Here is a 20,185-nt window from a genome sequence, read left to right on the forward strand (position 1 = left end):
CCAGGAAAACCCCTTTTAATTTGGAATTTTGATTATGAGCCCCATTGGGGACATGGACCAAGTTGAGTGACAATATCTGTACAGCGCTGTAGAATAAGTTGGCGCTGTGTAAATGAATTAAAATAATGCATGGGGCAGTCGGACACCAATAGGTCTGGAAGGATTTGACTAAGCAGCAGATATAAATGAGATGGAAACTTGACCAGTATCAGACCAAGTTTTAGATGCTCGGGACGTTGGATTAACTTGACAGAAGACCCCGAATAAAAAACACAACACAAGTGATTTGTATCATGATATAGTTTGTATTTTTCTTTAACAATACCAAGCTATAGACAGGGACTTACAGAGGCCTATACACTACCGTCAGATACAAACTTCAGAAACACTATTTACATTCAAAAAGGTACATCCCGCACCTGCCCCGGTGCTTCTTGATTTCCCATTTAAACCCCTCTACTTCCAGGGGTGCCTGCAGCTTTGACCCCTGACCGCAAAAGTGTTAATTATATTTTTTTTTTTTTCCAGAGCTGGAGGGTAAACACCAAGTCTGAGCATTCACGTGCACTGTCCATACAGAACAATGCCAGGAAAATTCACTCCACAGTGTCCTTGTTCACTCTAAGCTGAGTTTAAAACCAAATAATTGGATATGAAGTGCTGTTCAGTCTCTATACCGTATTGGCTAGAAGGACTTAAAACAACTTGTGGCCAACTGGTGTTGAACTATAAGTCCAAGATCGTGTCATCGGCCAGCGGCTTGTTGAGATTTGTGGTGAAGTAGCTCCAATGGAACAATCATGAACCCACACAGATGTGTCCACCCTTAGGGTTGCTTGAATTTAGCTAAAGGGATTGGACCATCTCAGACATTCATGGCATATCCCTAGGACATGCCATCAATGTCAAATAGGTGCAGGTCCCACCTCTGGTTGCCCCATCCTATCTCCAGAATGGGCTCCCCAAAGTAAAGGAAAGCAGAATGTGCATGCGCAGCATGCTCTCCCTTCACTGCTATGGGAGTTACGAAAATAGCTGAGCGAGCACACTCGGCTATGTTCAGAAGTCTCATAGCAGTGAATGGACAGAGCACCATGCATGCACGACCACCTCTCTATTCACCGCTACGGGACTGCTGGAAATAGCCTAGCCAGTACTCAGCTGTTATCAAAACTCCCATAGCAGTGAATTGAGGGTGACTGCACTTACACAGTGCGCTCTCCTTCACTTTCGGGGTCCTGTTATGGAGATAGGAGTAGGTCCCAGAGATAAGACCTCCACCAATCTGACATTGACAGCATATCCTAGCGATATGCCATCATTGTCTGAGATTGGAATGACCCTTTAATGACTCAATATTGTGAGATGCTAGCAAAAACCTTGGCAGTCTGCAATTCACATCACGACTACTAGGTTTGCCACAGATAGAGTATAGACAAAACTGGTCATCTGATGCCAAGAACAAAAGTCAGGAAGGACATATCTGTACATAGCATGTAAGTAATGGCAGTTGTGCTATGAGATTCCATGAACAGTCTTCTACCCTTTTGGATGTCATTACCATCATTCTCAGCTTAAGACACTCTAAACTCCATATAAAGATACTTTACATGACCATTTCCTCGAGTGAGGTCTTACCCCTTTAGCAGACATACTTCAGAATTCCACTATTTGTAGTTATGGCATTATATAATATTACATATAAGGAAATAATGTGTGCTATGTTACATAGAACATCGGCAAATGGATCTAATGGTGACTTCTTTTAAGATGAAAAAGCAAATGTACCACCAGATAGGTTTACGTGGTGCACTGTGGAGAGAATTCATGGTTCATTTATTCAAGTGTTATAGTTATGGGAGGCTGAGAAGTTTTTAGAATGTGTAGTGATTGGACAGTTATTCCCATTACAGACATTTTGGGAATCTACACAGCCTATCAGGTCTCACATTTGGGATCAACACCTATATCCAAAACAGAGGACGCTGCATCTAGATGAGGAAGGAATGGAAAGTTGACAATGTATGTGGAAACATTTTGGATATGTCACACATGTTTGTTGTGGAAATAATCATTGGCTTGTCATCATAGATAACAAATAGATTCCAAGCCATGAATGGCAACCAATGTTATACTTAGGTTCCTTGGAGCACCTACCTTACATCTATATGTCCACTTTTAACATCTTTGAAAGCCCAAGATATTTAATCAATAAGGTCCTAATTGGATAGCTGTCAATAAACCCATAAGAAAAAGAGCATCTCCAAATGAAGTTGTCTTCTTCTTGATATTTGGGGAGTATTATTGTCTGATGACCTGGGCTCACCAGAGAGTCCTCAGTAATCATTGAACCAATTAAACCAAAATGGGAGTCCTCCTCTGTCCAGTCATTAATAAACATCCTCTCTGACCAATGGCAAGCCAATGGACTAGTTTAGATGCCCTAGAGATCATTTTAGCAAACGTTTGGCCATTGCTAAGGACTCAAGGGTGGCCCCTCATTCAGGTTACTATATATTGAGAATCTATAGGTGCTGACATTTTTACCATAATGTTGTGGGGCAGTTGTGTAGATATAATGTAGTAATGTGTAGTTCATAAGAAGGTCATTGATGTCCATCATGGAACTCTTGGACCAAGGACTGTTTGAAGAACACATGAGAATACTCCAAAAAGCAGCCTTTCCCGCAACTAAACACAGTTCATATTTTTTCCTGGCACTGTAGGTTAGTACATTGTTCTCCTTCACATATAATCTCAACCTCCTGATCAACACCCCCCAAAAAACGAAACAAATCTAACATCCACAGTTAAATGTGATAACAGACAGGGGTAGTGGTTACTCAGCGGAAACAAAATGATACCCTTTATATATATACACAGCACTTCTGTCTGGAAATATTCTGCTGAGGTCTCCAGGCAGGTGGAGACGCCACTGCATGTTCCTGCAGAAACATAGGGACAATGGGTGATATAATAGTCACAGAGCGGACCCTGAGGCACAGGGAGATAAGGTGGTTGGTATGGATTCCCCAAGTAAGCACCTTAGCCATAATGCTGCACCTGCCCCTGAGAAAAGACATTGGGATACAAGGAAATTTGTTCTCCTTTGGTCCTGACATGCTAAGGAAAAGAAGAACCTTGCTTGTCTTGCAAAAAAGGCCAGCAGGATTCTCTACTGCTTATCAGTTGCTTGCCAGTTCTGCATTGAGCATGCAATAAACCCTGTATTTTATGGCTCGACCCCCTTAGAAGACCTTACATCCGGTCATAAATTGAAAGTCTAGTAACAGTGGGGGTCAAATTGGTTTGTTGCCTTCATTGCTCCTGAGATGCACACCATGCAGAACCGAGCATACGGAGGTTGCTGATTAACATTGTAAGCTTATGTAATGGCCTGGTGCATATAATACGTGTACAGTGTAACCAATAGCTATAGCCAAATATGAACTTTCAGTAGACCCCCAACTTTGATAGAGGGCAACTGCATGGATGCTGTTGGCTACTTCACGGTTTTACTATTTGCCACACAACATTAAATAAGCCTATCTTGTATTAAAAAAAATACTACTTACCATGGCAATTCAACAACCCGCTGGAATATGGTGATACGACACATTATTTATTTATTTTTTTGCCAAAAGAGAGACCATGAGAATGTCAGGTGCACATTTTGTGCCAATGCCTGACAAGTAAATGCCCCCTCTCCGCCAGACGAGAGGCTGTGAACCAAAGAGCATAAAAAAAGAATTCTTTTTCATTACTCCTTCCATCTTCCAGGGGAACCCACTGTGATTACAAGGGGACAGGCTAACGTGATAGCCCCACAATCTGGCTCGTTGATGGACAGATGACATGGTGACGATGGTGAGACAATACAGAAGATTTTGCCATGTTGAGAAAAGCACACATAGGCAATGCTCAGATCCCATGTTTTTCATCTTTTTTTTTTTTTTTGGCAAGCCACGCTCAGATAATAAGACCCACAGAGCCGATGGGTCCATTGTGAATTTTAAACACACTGAAAGAGACCATTACAAAGAAAAGACACCATAGAAAAGTAACACAGTTCTTGTGTGAATGCGAAACTTGGCGTGAAAGAGAGGAATGCATTATTTTTTCTTATTTTTTTTCTTCCTTTGGTTTTTGTTTTTTTTTTTCTTTTTTTTTCTTTTATCCTTTCTTGTATTTTTCACCACTTTTTGTTCATTTTTATTAAATAATATGACAACACTGGTACCCAAAATCTGTTGGCACCTATCCTTTTCCTCCTCCTATGTATTTCTTTGTCTAGTACACGTCATGGAGTTGCAGTCAAAAAATAGTACAGCAGTTCGACCCGTTTGGTGCAAGAGAGACTTACCACATAATATATTACTTGCTGCTCTAGCACCAAAATGGTTAATAGGTTTGCAAGCAAAAAATAAATTCTCCAGATCCATCCAGTTCTTCCCACTGGCCCCCCAAGTGTTCATTCTTGATATATTTCCCCTAAGACCTTCCTCCATCAAAAACGCGTTGTATTTTTTTTTTTTACTCGATTGCAATGTTAACGGGGTTAACCGGAGAGGTTGCGCCGGAGCTGTCATTCCCCCCAGCAGGCTCCTTTTCCTTTTTGCCACTGTATTGGCCAATGAAGGAGCCGTCCTCATTGAACTGGACATCCACACTGCCACCATAGTCAGCCAAGCTGTCATCACTTCCGAGGGGCTTGACATCACCATTAAGGGAAGGTTGGCTGCTAGTAAATGGTTTCTCGTCATTATCACTGGATAAAAATAAAAGGCAAATGTGGTTAGCGTTAGCACAACATTTCTTTTAGATTTAAAGGCAGTGTCCTCCTTTCCAAACAGATTTATTTTATTATCTCGACGCATCTAAAATGAAATAATTTAGCAGTTGGTCATAGTTAAACATTTCCTCCCCTCATTTCTACAGCTCCAGTACAAGAGATATGTCTCCATGGTCACAGACTACAAGCAAACCACGTGTGATTCTCCTTACATCTGATCTCTGCTTCTAGCTTGCTTACCAGATGCATGTTGGCACGAAATAGGGGACAAATGGTACTGTCTTGGTCCACTGGCTCTCCACAGCCCAAGTCCAATCCTGCTGCCTAGGTAGGTCTGTTCCTCCATACAAGCTGTGGCCTGCTTGCTGGCCCAGTCCTCCTTCTTATCTCATTAGGGCACGTCCTCCAACCTCTTAAAGCGCCATCACATGCACCCTTGTTCAAAACAGCCAATGGCTGGTCACCTATGGGTACTTAGGACAGCTTCCCCTATGGGTGGTTGCCTGAGCAAGAGGTTCCTAGCTTGCTAGTTCCTGCTGTATTTGTGTATCTGCCCCTGTACTTATTTCTGCCCATTTACTGGATTTTGACCCTCTGCTACCTTACCTAAAAGGTGCCTGTTCTCTGTATTGACCCTTCACTGCCTGCCCTGACCTCGGACTGTTTATCAGATTGCTTGTACACTGCATGCTCTGACAACAGACTGTTTACCATATAGCTCATACTGCGCCTGCCCTGACCTTGGCCTGTCCCTGACTATGGTTTTGCCTGATTCCTCGGTACACCACACCAGTGTCTCTGACCCCTGCGGCTCAGCTGTCAATCACACAGAGACTACTTCACGAGGTAGAAGCCTGGTGGTTCCTCTGCAGCGAAGTCCAGATTCCTGTATAAGAGTTACACAGCAGTTCCACGCCCACTTTTGTAACAGAATATGCAGGATAAGACTACACAGAATGCTTGTTGTTGCCATGGAGATACATATTCTGCATAGGAACTGTAGAAACAAAACAGAAGGACTCTCTAATTAAGGCCTATTACCAAGTTCCTTAGTTTTTCATTTTAGATTTATTGAGACAAAAAACTATTAGTTGCAAAGGTGTACATCGCCTTTAAAAACATAAAGCTTTGATTTTAGGACACTCCTGATGGGCACTTATTCCAGATATACTCTTCTATCTTTCAGCCTTCATTCTGTGGCTTTTTGTATACAAGAAATTGTACCCTTAAATTAAGTGTTCTTGTGCACAAGATCAACCTCCTATCTACCCTCATAGGGTACCAGATGTAATATTGGTTTTCTTTTTGTGTAACCAGACCTTGCCAAATGGTACAAAATGAGAAAGGAAGACACAGAAGGAAGATAGATAGAAAGTTCAATATATGTACAGGTTGTATGGGTTGCATGATTGCATGGCAAAATAAGAAAAAAACACAGAAGTCAAAGAAAGACAGCAGAAGAAAGATTCCGGGAAAAGAAAACTAAAGTTGCTCAGTGTTGGACACTACCCTAACCTATTAAAATTAACTTAACTGGGTCTCATGTTCTTGTGATGTAAAGAGTTAATCTGATGGTGAAAAGCAGGTATAAATGATATCCTCCAAATATTTTCCAGGATAAGTGATAATTGTATGATTGGGTCCCACCATTGGAAACTCCACTGATCATGAGAACAGGGGTCGCCGAATCCCCGAATGGAGAAGTAGTATGCATGCGTGACCACCAAATTATTCACTTCTATGTTACACTACCTCTCCATCCACATGGGGGACTCGGTAACCTCTATTCTCATAATTAGAAAGAGTCCCAGTGGTCCAACCACAGTAATCAGTCATTTATCACCTATCCTGGGGATAGGCAATAAATGTTGCTTATAGGAAACTCCTTTCAGAGGGCCAAACACTATAGCAAAGATTGAAATAGGGTTTCCTTCTGGGGATGGGTAAAACCAAAGAGCCTCTAACCACTTGGAGCAGGAGGACACGGCGGTATCTAATTGCCCTCCACCAATCTCCTTTTCATGATTGTTTGGTTCATTGTCTACACCCTAATTTGAAAGGCATGTGGAAAGGGGATTCCCTACTGAGGTTCTCAGCATCCATTAATTAGGGCTGCAGCTCAACTCCCTTTATCTTAGGGGTCCCATACCCAGCATATTGGTTGCCTCTATGGCAAATATGTCACAACTTACGTAAAGTTGGACAAGAGGACATTGCACAAAACATGAAATGTATGCTTTCCCAACAAGGAGAGAAGCACCATGTCAGACTGATCACCATCAGATTACCCATCATTGTCCAATATGGAAGGAGCACACTCAATAAATGTGCATCAGACTATACTAGCCCTCGTTATGGATTTTCATAACTGAACATCCATATCCAGTATGATTATGGGTTCATAGGCTTGGCCAAAACTCTATGTTTACTGGTCAATGTCCCAAACGAGAAAATGGAGTAAAATGCATGCACATGAGGACAATTCTGCTGTAAACAAGATGCTGAGGGGTGCATTGCGTTACAGGGGTCATATTGAGGCGGATAGCTTGTATATAGAAATGTATGCAGCATAAGGTGCAATGCCATGTTAGTAGCATAATAAACCACAAAATTCAAACTCTATGATATTGAAACATGCATGAAAACAAACCAAATGACAGATGGCGACAAGTCCAACATAGTGAAAATCCAATATTATTCCATGACCCATAAACCATTCATGCTAAAGGAAAGTGGTTCACCTAAAGGGGTTTTCTAGGACTTATGTACTGATGAACTATCCTTAGGACAGGTAATCAATATCAGATCAGTGGGGGTGATGGGAGTCAGAAACATCTGATCGGGAACAGTGCTGCAGTAACCAGACCCAATTACTATACATTGTACTAGGCTGGGGTGACCCCGTGCCTGGTTCCAGCACCCCAACTAGTAAAAACAACTGATCGGTGGGGTGCCAGAAGTTAGATATTGATAAGGAAGCCCTGGAGAATCCTTTTTAAAGGACTGAGAAACAAAGGTTATTGGTCCATCTCAGACCACATATGTTCTGAATAGGCATGTTGGAAAGGGGTACTATTCCTACTAAATGATGTCCACCATTCCTGTTGATCTCTATAGAGACATAGGAGGAGATTTACTAAGTAAAATGCACCAAAATTCTGGTGCAAATTGTGCCAAGAAAGTTAGCATAAGGAAGAGAAAAATATCCATCAATTCTAGCAAGATGCTCCAAATTTACCATACAGCATGTACTACTATGTTTAATGTGCCTCCATTTCTGGCTGGCTGGTCTACTTTTAACCTGCCTAAATGTAGGACAGAATTAGTAAATCTCCCCCATTGACTCTTCCAACCTACTGACTGACCGATTTCTGGCTCAGTTTGTGCCAAATAACTGCCATATATGTCTTGTCCCAGATGTGTTTTTGCTCCTCACTTGACAGAACTTAGATATTTATCATCTATCCTTAGTGGTAGTGGCCAGGGACATACCTAAAAGCTCATGGGCTCTGATGCAAGAGTTCAGCTTGGGCCCCACCTTCCCTAAGTGCTTTGTGGCCAGGGGCAGGGAAGCACATAGCCTTCGTGCTGCCTGAGGCAAAATTGAAACAACAATCCACCCCCTCCCCATGCCAAATTCTTGACCTAACTCCTTCCCTCCAGCCAGAGGTGTAACTTGGCCAGCGTGGACTTTGAATAATACCAGCGTCTTCTTATGATGCACAAGGGTCTTTGGGCCCCCTCAGGCTTCTGGGCCGATAGCGACTAATACCTCTGCACCCCCTATAGCTACAGCCCTGTTAGTGGCTATGTCAGGATACTGAAGCCCAGCTCCAATTCAAGAGAGTGGAAACTGAAATTAAATAAACATGTGGCACCGAAAACTGAATAGTGGATGATGGATCCTTCTGTTTCTGGCTCCTTTCACTGCATTGTTTCCGGTGTCAACGGTTGCCTGAAACAGCTGATCGGTGGATGTGCTGGGTGTTGGACCCCCAACGATCTGATGTTTATTACCTACCCTAAGGATCGGTCATCAATAACTTAGTTCTGGAGAACCTCAACCCCGGAGACTAATATTATATCTCCTTTGCAATGACACAAATGAGTGTGACATGACTATGAGTTCCTCTCTGGTGTCCAGGGCAGCCTTTCATGATAGCGGTACGTAGAATTCTATTGGTATAGTACTGTATAATCTGGATTGGGATGGTTGATATATGGTATGGTATTAGGCCTGAACCCTACACCTTCTTTTCTAGAGATAAAAGGCCAAGCAAATTAAGATATATATATACTGTATATATATATATAGTCCATAATAGACATAATTTCCATTGACTCTTATTCCAGTCAATTAGAGCTGATGATGAAAAGCTATTATAAAGATACTTGAAAAATACCATAGTGGACTTAGTATCTCTTATCAATCTCCATCCAATTAACTGTATGGCATAGCAGGATTTGGTATTTTGGCACATGCAGTATAAGAGCGATATAACATAACCAGTCCATGTGGTTTACCTATTTCTAAAGTAGGTAGTGCTGTAGAGACAAATGACAGAATGACAGTCACAGGACAATCACAGACATATAAAACATGTAAGAAGTGAACATACAAGGTGCATATGTTATGGCAGAATAGAGAATATAAGCCACCAGAGGATCAAGTTCATATTATGATCTTATATGTATAGAAATCTGTCTGAAAAGCAGTTGGGAGCCCAATAAGAGAGCAAGGAGGCCAAGAGAGTTGTACGGTTATGACAGCTGTTTTATGACAGCCTGTCTCTGCTGTATTAGGTAGGAATGGCCAAGAAAATGTATCCTTGAAATATCTAGTCTCCCGCTTTATACCTATGCCATAGTGGGAATTCAATAACTTGGGATGTCCATCTATTAACCTGTGGCATCAGCCACTGCGAAAATCAGCTTATCCCCCAGGAGATAACAGGGGTCCAAGAAGAAGACCATTATTGGGGGCCTGTTGTGTGTTACTACAACTCCCCACTAAGGGAATTCCATCTTTCCTATAGGGCAATATGGCTGCCATAGAGGTGGATCTCTTCCTCTGATGCCCCCTTCTCAACATCTGCTTCAAACCAACCCAGGAACACCTACTTCCAGCTGGGGCTTGACATAAACCCTACCCATTTTCAAACCAAATTTGCCAGGACTGACCTAAAATTCTGGACCATCTCAGAAAATTTTGAACTGTTGGAAATTAGGCCCTCTATAAGCCAGATCAGAGGGCTGCTAACGGGCACCTACATGTATGATGACACTTAAAGGAGTTATGCCATGATTGATGTAAAAAATGAAAATCAGACATCATATAGTACATGACAGTCAAAACTAGAACCAGCGCTGTACCTCACATGGATCCAGCGATCTACTCATTCATTGCTCCAATTATACTGCAGACTGGCTTCTCAGGGGATGTGTCCTTTCTCGGGGGGGGGGTCTTTCTCAGGAAGGGGGGGTCTTTCTCGGGGGGGGGGGGTCTTTCTCAGGGGGTGTGACCTTTCTACTGCAGCTCTCTCCCTGTAACTGACACAGCTTCTAACAAAATTTATGGCCGGTGCCAGTTAAAGATTTAAACTGAGAGCGCGCGACCACCGCAGTGAGGTGATCAAGAAATAAGGAAAAGGACAAACAGCAGGTGGCGCTATAAAGATATATTTTATTGAATATCTCAGTGGCTCTAATAAATTGTTGATGACATGCAATTACAAAAGTGTTCACCTCCAGGTGCTGGTTTGAAAAATGTAGAATGTGTTTCGTGGCACAACCCCTTTAAGTGAGGACTGCAGAGTAGTCAGACCGGCTTCATTTGCAATGGAGATTGTCTTTACAAGACGATTCCCTAATATACTGTATGATTATTAAAGGGATTGCTAGAGCTCTTGCCTTGCTCCATTATTGGGACTCTCCTTGTAAAGGTGCTTTCACGCGACCGTAAGTGTTTTGCGGTCCACAAATTGCGGATCCACAAAACACGGATACCAGTCCGCATTTTGTGGACCGCACATCGCCACCCCTATGATAGAAATGTCAATACTTGTCCGTGATTGTGGGGCCACGGAATGGAGCTACAGATGGGGACAGTGCATGGTGGGCTGTCCGCATCTTTTGCGACCCCATTGAAATGAATGGTTCCGCACCTGTTCCTACTGCTCATAGCATATGCAATGTAGAAATTGTATACTAGGCATGCACAAAGCAATATAAGTGTTCACAGCTACACGCCACACACATAACACACATGTACACAATATGGGGGTCATTTATCAAACTGGTGTAAAGTAGAACTGGCTTAGTTGCCCTTAGCAACCAATCAGAATCCACCTTTCATCTTTGACAGCTCCTTTGGAAAATGAAAGGTGGATTCTGATTGGGTGCTACCTTACACCGGTTTGATAACTGACCCCATATATCCATACATCATGGGACATTTTTGTATTGCAAATGTAGTCAACAATCAGTGGAATGTATTTTGGGTGATTTCGGCTCAGCCGTCACATTGACATTCACTTTAATTTTACTTAGCAACATCGAAATGAAGGACCCTGTCATCCAGAAAATAGTGTAACGTTCTGTGAACTGCAATGAGGTGATACACAGAGATAAGCCATGTTTGCATATGGCAGGCTGCTCTCTATACTGAAGTATATGGCAAGTTCCCATACTGCTAGGGAGGTGCGGGCGACACAGGGGGAGATTTATCCAAACTGGTGTAAAGGTAAATTGGCTTAGTTGACCACAGCAACCAATCAGATTCCACCTTTCATTTTCCGAAGCAGCTCTGAAAAATGAAAGGTGGAATCTGATTGGTTGCTATGGACAATTAAGCCAGTTTTCCTCTACACCAGTTCTGATAAATCTCCCCCACAGTGTCTTCTCATTTCTTATCAGGCCAATTGTAGGTGACAAACTAAACCATCCAATGGTTCTCCGAGTATAGACTAGTACATGTGTTCACAACATGACTAGTCATTATACAGAAGACCAAAAATATTATAGCATTCACATGTATAAGTTCTTGTGCCGTGACCCATGTAAGAAACTACAACATGGCTTGGTTAGATAAAAAATAATGGAGTCTAGGAAAAAGGGTCTCTTGGTTTTGGTAAAGGAGCTGCAGGACTTTCTTCACATTCGAGGACCTCTAGGGAAACTCCACATGTAAGGAGCTTGAAGTCACGTAGAAACCCAATGACTTCAGATTACAGACACACTGGTGCTTTGTAGACCATCAGTGTGGGTCTATGGTTCCTTAGGACCACCATAGGAAATTACTTTTGAGGCTCAATAAAGTCGAATAGGTTGTAAATTAAACAGTTAGACCCTAGTGGCAGATGACTGGCTCCAAAGTAAGCCAAATATATTTTTTTCTCTTGGACCTTTGGGGCCAACTATGGTATCAGAACCTTGGCCCATCAAAAGATCCTCTGGTACTCAAGTGGGCCAGTAAAACCCTGAATTCCAACCTATGCCTCATATAAATGGCTTAATACAGCTAATATGCCATAACTTTTATTCTCAGACATTCCGAAAGTATCTATGTGGGCATCATATTCAGCCCTAGAAATATTGCTTCATATATATACGGTAGTTCTGTTGTATAATGACCATGACAGCTCTGAGAAGTCACAGGGAGCAAATCTGCATCTCAAGTCCAATTAACTTTCTGTGATAGATAGGGAACTCAAGTTGGTCAGGCATAAAATGGTCCTCCACTAATCTAGCTATCAATGGTGATCTTGAACCTGACCAATGTCTAATGGACTATGTATAAACATAATGATCTCTACTATCCAGAAAAGTTTTTTGAGAGCCTCAAGAAGAAAAAAAATGAAGTGGCCTGAAAGATAAAACTTGGGTGGGAAAGATGGTGGTAGTCCATACATCTATGATCTGAAGAAAACCTCGGAAATAAAGGGTATTGAAACAGGTAGACCCTTCCCCTTTATTCCAGGAAAGTCCAACCGGCTTAGATCTTTAAAGATTGACCTATACATATGAATGCTACTTGGACTGTTTTTGTTGAATGATGCAGCTTTAGTTTAGTTGGCCGCTTAGCCTTAAGAAGGATTGACCTTCCTAGATCCAGCCACAGTAGTGTTACCTGACATTACAAGCCAGACAACTGCTAGTAGATCCTCAAGGAAACTGAATTTAGCAAAGGCTGGATGTTTATTGTTACCATATATGTAGTCATAAACAAATGTAGCTGCATATGGATTTAAAGAACCATGGCACAAAAGGGCGTAGACGTAGATTCAGTGAACACCCATTGTGCAAAAATCGCACCCCACATCTGTAAGAAGGAACTTTACCGTGCGAGAGCAGCTTACCTCTCCAGAGATCTGATGGCAGCATGGACAAGAGAGTGGAGAACGAATGCATAAGGTCAGGAATGCCAGTCACACATGTGCAAACAGTGTACGTGAAGGCACTTCTAAGCATTGTAACATGTCTCACAAGTCTTTCCAAACCATAGAACACTGAAATATTACTCTGATCTTGAGATGATTTCTCCTAAATGGCTTAGAAATAAGCATTTGCTATTTTCCAGCAAACAGTGCCACTCTTGTCCATAAACCTTGTGTGTGGTATTGCAAAGTACATGACTGAGCTGCGTTGCCAAGTACAACCCATAGACAAGAGTGGCACTGTTACTATAGTATATATAGTATATGGATATGAACAAACAATGCAACCTTGGACCTGGACATCAGTTCCCGGGGACAAAATTTAAACATAGTTATTGGCAGTAGGGTGTAGATTTGAATTTCCCGTTTTTAAACCATAGATGATATACTGAAGAATATGAGCATGTGTTGATATGGATATATACAGATATATACTGACCCACGCTAATTCTCCTGGTCAACAAGTTGGAAACCAGGAGAAACCTACTCCATGATGACCCGCCTCTGTCATGCTTTTTCTGGCATTTCCACTATGTTGATCCAGGACAGTTTTGGCGGGGGATCAGTGAGGTGAGTATGGCTTCGTTTTAATTTTTGACCCACCGTAAATCATCTAGAAAATACATACTGCTGGTCAAACCCTTTAACCAGCTAACAAATGGGTTAGTTGGTGTCCATGGTGCTGACTATTTTAGAGCAGTTTATGGCAGATTTCTTTGGAGGAGCCTCCCGATCCTGGGGCTGGACATTTCTGCTTTGTATTTGACATTATGGCAGTTTTGATTATTAGATGCTTTCTATTCAATCAGCAGTGACAATGCCATAGCCCTCAGATGGCGCTATACACATTGGCATGAACTGATCATTTGGATAAGTGAACTGATTGCTGCTCATTTTAGAACGGCCTGGAAGCAATTCCGAATTAGTCTGAATGAACTGCCAAATCTGAAGACGCAAATAATATTTGCATAATATTCTGCACCAGATGTCAAAGAAGTCTGTTCTTCCTTGTGTAACTCAGAAAGTGAAATCTGGTGTAATTACACAGAAACACGTTTCCCGCATGACACATATCATAAAAATATTCTGTCTCCATAAAACAAAATGTTATTAATAGCTGTTTACTATGGAGATAAAAATAAATTCGGCCGGCTTCCTATGCTCGTGGTTCTAGCCTTGTAAGAAGACGTAATAGGGGCATATATTAATATACAGTATTTCGATATCATTTCTAGACATTAAATACAAGCTGGGATAAAATCAGGACATGCATGATATTTGCCTGATCATTTCTAAACGTAATTACTCTATAGAGAAAAAGATATGGATCGGACATTTACATGTCATGCATTTATCTATTCCAGGGATGCTCAACCTGCGGCCCTCCAGCTGTTGTAAAACTACAATTCCCACCATGCCCTGCTGTAGGCTGTCCGGACATGCTGGGAGTTGTAGTTTTGCAACAGCTGGAGGGCCGCAGGTTGGGCATTCATGATCTATTCCTTCTCACCATCATTTATAATGTACTGTACATGAGGTGTGAAGTACTGAACACTTAGCATACATTTTTATCAAAATGCATAGGCCCCACTGGCCTCTTTTAAGTGGGTCCATGGCACAGCACCACATGGCGACCACCAGAACACACCACCTAAGGGTAAAAAATCAGATCTGTGTTGCCCTTTCCATAGGAGTTGGGATTCCCATACATGTAACTCCACCACAGATGACTTAGGGGTCGGGTCCTCGGTATGTCTTCCAGAAAGCCACATAATCGGTGTAAAAGCCGTTTTTCATTGCTCCACCTGAATACCTATTCAAGCTCTCTCTCAAGGGAAAAGGGAAATCCAGACAGTGGAGAACCACCACTGCAAGTATGAATAAAATATTGTCACTTCAGATCAACTTGCCCGACCCAGGGTTTCACATCTGCTTCAATGGGGGGACATTGATTTTTATATGCCCGACCTTCGCTTTCTTAAAATTGCAATCATTAAAAAAACAAATATACAATTTGGAAAGAGCAGCGCAGATCAGATTTTTGCTATGTTGCAACGGCGATGGTTGCCATTTGGTGCTAAGGCCAAATTAGAGTAGCGACCCACTCAAAAGAAGCCATCTTGACGTGGTGAGTGGACCTATACATTTTGATCAAGACACATGCCAAGTGCCTTGTGCACAGTTTATAAATGATGCTGAGAAGCAATCGATCAATGCATGGCATGTAGATGTGCGATCCATATGTTTTTCTCCATAGTTCAGTCTACATGTAATCATCTATGTACCCAAGAGGTAGACTGCGATGACATCACCGATGGTTCTGGAGTCCGGTGTTGCCCAAAGTAAAGGACCACAGTGCTCTACAAAGCATATAAACTCTTAGTAATCAATGTAATTCTAAAAGAAATCAAAACCACAATCCCAACGATTGTAATGTTCAGCAGCATGGTCTTATCCTCTACTGAGAAGTCTTTTCTATATATGTGTAGATGACTATAGGCCAGTTTCACCTTTATATTAACTGGCTAAACAACACTCCTTTTTTTTGTACCTGTACTCCCCGAACGTTTCATCCTTCATTGGGCGAGCTTCAGAATCCACTTGGGTGTCTTCTTTGTCCTTCACTGTATAAAACAATGTCAAAGATGGGATGTGCCATAAAGATGTAAATGTAGGACAGGTCAGTGTAAAAGACTCTAAAAAGATATGTTCTGTACACATCATGGGTCATATGGAACTAATATAGTGCTTAACTTTTTTACTGTTAAAATGATTTTCTGGGAGTTTAATATTGATGGCCTATCCCTAGGATAGGTCATCTATATCTAATTGGTGGGGGTTTGACTACCTGTACTCCACTGATCAGTTGTTTGAGGTGCCTCTTCCTAGGCCAGTGACGTCCCGTTCCTTGGTCAGATGGCCTAGGTGCAGCTCAGTTCCATTCAAGGCTGCAATAACGACCACAGCCACTATAAAATGTACAGTGCAGTGCTTGTGAGAGTGTGAGAAGTCTTCAGCAATCACTGGAGCACCAAGGTCTCTTTTTAAACAAGCTGATTAGTGGCCGTGCTGAGAGTCAGACCCCCACCATCAGATATTGATGACCTACCTTGCAGATAGGCCATCAATATTGAAATACCAGAAATCCTTTAAAGGTGCCCCCATACCACCTTAATAGCTACCAGCCAAACACTTGTCTGGCCAAAATCTATCTCTACCGACTTCTCCATGCACAAACACTCAGCTTGGCCAAGTGTGTATGCGTTTTTCAATGGGTAGAGAGTAGAAAGCTGCTGCCAGATACCTCAGGTGGTGACTTATCTTATCCTTATTTACAAAAGAATCACACCGCATGCTCAATCATAATCTGTTGGGTGAGAGTCCTTAGCTACCAAGACAGATTAGACTGTCGACCAGCTCCTCCAAAAATAATGGTTCAGCCAAAATTACTCTTATGTATGAAGGAGCTTTAGGTTAGGTTCACATCGGTGTTAAAGATAATCTGGTAGTCTGTTCCAGCAAAAGAACGGACTATAGGAGTTACCATGTCCAGCTTACCTGGATACCACCGCACACTGCTCGGCACTGCCGAATACCCATTGATCATAATGGGATCTGATGGGGATCTGGTGGCTTTCCAGCATCAATGGTGGCTTTTGGCTGGACAAATCCCTCTGCATGTAGCTGGATATGTCCAGCCCAAAGCCGGCATTTACGCCGGAAAGCTGCCGGATCCCCATTACATCTTATTATAATCAATGGGGATCTGGCAATGTGTGGTGGTAAGCGGCTGTGCCAGAACAGGAACAGACTACCAGATTAGCGGAGATGTGACCTACCTTTCGGGTTAACCTTTCTAAAATACATGTAGACCTGATTTTGCCTCTTCAATTTGGGGAGGCAGTAGTGGAGAAGCAGCACAACGTGACTGGGAAATCTCATGTTCTTTTTCCCATTAGAACAATCTTCTCCCTAATCAATACTGTTTGAAAACGGTCCATGGGAATGTCCTGTCTGCTGCGGCTGGTGGCAGTTGAAGGACAGAGCTGAGCATGTGCTTCTATCTCAGTGAACAGGACAGAGAAATTAGAAAAAGTGCAAACAACAGGTGGCGCTATACTGATATATTTCATTGATTAACTCAATAGTACTTGCAATTAAAAAAGTATTCAGATCCAGGTGCTGGTTTGAAAACTGTAGAATATTACTCATGGAACAACTCCTTTAAACTCCAATGACAGAATGGAAGCATGAGACTTCCTCATAGTACTTTCTCTGAAGTACTGTCTATTTTCTTTTTCTTAGCTGGTTGTCTTGGGCAGATGTCAACTTACCTGAATATTTTCCACCTTTGCTACGTTTGATGAAGCACAGGATGACCAGGATGAGAAGCAGCAGAATTATAGCACTTATCAGGCCAATAAACCAGCCCTGTGACGCAAATCCCTTCTCGTCAGGTACAGCTGTAAAGAAAGGATGAGAAGACACATGGGTAATAATGTAAAGACCGTAAGCATGTTTCGAGCTATCTGTCTAGCTTTGGCAATTACCTAAAGGTAAAGTGTGAGTCTCAACTCCCCAAATTTCTTCATAACGAGTGTGATTTAACGCCAAAATACGAACATAATAATTTTCACTCGGTTGCAGTTCAACAATTTTGAATTCGGCTTCAGAAGCATTCACATCGTATTGCTGCCACGAATCACCTGAAAAGGAAAAAAGCGGTGAAATCACAATCACCATAATGGAACTCTCTTGAAGACCTAGCGCTTCCATGAATTACGTGGACTGCTCATTGATTTTAAAGGGTGCTGTGTAATTCTTTGCTTATCCTGTTGCTGGTTTGTGTGCGATTGCACACAGTAGGGTATTTGTTTGGCGCACAAAAGGACGACCTCAGACAGTGGACTTTGGTGAAATAGCTGTTTTTATTGTTCAGTAGACAACGCGTTTCGGAGTTTATAACTCCTTTATCAAGTCTAAAACAAGGGTATAAAAGAAAAAAATGCCGGAGGCAAGAGATGAAGAAGCACTGGCAGATACTACAAGCGGATCCCTTCCTAACGAAACATATACGACCAGAACCACACATAACGTTCAGAAGAGCCCAAACAATCAAAAATCTCATCGCCCCTAGTCGCTTGCGCATTCAGAAAAAACATCCCCCAGCCATTTTGAGCCTCTTTCCCAAAATGCTTGGAAGTTATAAATGCGGACACCAAAGATGTAAGTGTTGTCTGAACATCTCAAATCGGACCACCAAATTCTCCAGTAATGTAACAGGAGAAAATTTTGAAATAAAGCACTTCCTAAACTGTTCATCATCATACATCATTTATTTATTGGAATGCAGCTGTGGATTACAATACGTTGGCCGGACCACCCTCACTCTGAGAGAGAGGATGAACAAACACCGTTGGAACATCACGAACGGCTTCCTCAAACATGGAGTATCCCGACATTTCCTGCAGGCACACAACAAGGATGCAGGAGACCTCTCCCTACTACCCATTGAAGAAATCCCAGCCACCCATGGTAACCGCTACCAGAAATTGAGGAGAAAAGAAATGTACTGGATATTCAAACTACAAACCATAGAACCATACGGCCTAAATGAATCGCTAGAAACCAACTGCTTCTAAAACCCAGATTGCCCAAACGAACTGTTAGAAACCAACTGCATCTAAACAAACCCGGATTCCTGCCCTCCAAATCACACCACGCACTCTGCCACGCACCACTCCATATTGTTTCACACACACCACTGCCCTTTCCTTCACTGCCCCCCCCCCCTCCACACCCATCCACTCCCCTCCCCCATCTCCAATCATCCTACCCCACCATGTCAAACCCCCGGCGTGCCCACCACCTCCAGCACCCACGCCCCCACCTCTCCGTTCCCACCCACCTTACCACCATCCATCCCAATAATTCCCCCCCCCCCATTCTCTCCACCACCACATCCCTTCTGCCCACCTGCCAATTACCGCGCCACTCTAGGTCATATACATGCCTCAAACCAGCCACCCTAGTACACTCCCCACCCTTTTTCAAATGAATCAAACCAGCCACAACACACCAGCCCCTTCATCACATCACATCCCATCAAAACACCCCATCACAGCCACCCCATCAACACATAACATTACACAGCACCAGCCCCCCCCCCATATCCCCTCTCTCCCCCCCGTGCTGCCAACATAACACATTAAACTGTCCACTACTCATCACATTACATATTCCCTCACTGCCCAGCGCCAGCCGAGCAGCACTCAAGGACGTCACAACCCCGCCCCCAGCACACCAGCTGATCGGCATAACAACCGTGAACACCGCCCTCCCCCGCCCCCTTAGCACATCAGCTGATCGGCGCAGCAATACCAGTAGCCTTCCCGCCTGACGTCACCACCACGCCCCCGTCTGACGTCACAACCCCGCCCCCGCCACCCGAATTCAAAAAGCGCGCGCTCAGACACATGGAGAGCAGCGTTCCCAGCACAAACCAGACGCTCCAGGTAAGAGGCAGACAGCTACAGCGCTTGTGATGTCCACATCCCCCATTGCACCCCAAATAACTTGGTCAGCCTATCTAACCACCATGTGGGGCCACATTCCACCAGCGCAGCTCTCAATCCCCACCCTTATACAGGATATCCATCCTCCTCCCTCCAGCACCATCAAAATACCACCACACACTGCACCCACCCTTCTCATCACCACCGGCCACCCGCCCCCTTCATTATATTACCCCCACCTTCTTTATCACCCCCACAGCCATATTCCAAACACAACACACTACATCACATTGCACTGCACCATGTTTCCCCCCCCCCCCCAACCTGCCACCTGTCATATTTCCTCGTACCCCCCCCCCCCCTCAGTTCCATCACCACACACACAGACATCATCATGCCCCTTTGCCCAGTGTCCGTCTTCTCATTTGTTGTGTTTTTATTCC

At 43.1% G+C, this 20,185-nt stretch overlaps 1 protein-coding gene across 1 annotated transcript in view; it reads right to left on the minus strand.

Moving 5' to 3' along the window:
• Positions 1-285: 285 nt before the first annotated feature.
• LOC122946835 (neural cell adhesion molecule L1-like) overlaps positions 286-20,185 on the minus strand; it is a 201,094-nt gene continuing 181,194 nt past the window's right edge. The window contains exons 24-27 of the mRNA XM_044306689.1: positions 17,778-17,933; positions 17,562-17,690; positions 15,779-15,851; positions 286-4,768 (exon numbers count right to left, since the gene is read on the minus strand). Coding sequence (XP_044162624.1) covers positions 4,534-4,768; positions 15,779-15,851; positions 17,562-17,690; positions 17,778-17,933 — 593 coding nt within the window. The 3' untranslated portion in view covers positions 286-4,533. The remainder of the gene's footprint in view (positions 4,769-15,778; positions 15,852-17,561; positions 17,691-17,777; positions 17,934-20,185) is intronic.

Source organism: Bufo gargarizans, chromosome 9 (genome assembly GCF_014858855.1).
Source record: "Bufo gargarizans isolate SCDJY-AF-19 chromosome 9, ASM1485885v1, whole genome shotgun sequence".
Classification (NCBI taxonomy): Eukaryota; Metazoa; Chordata; class Amphibia; order Anura; family Bufonidae; genus Bufo; species Bufo gargarizans.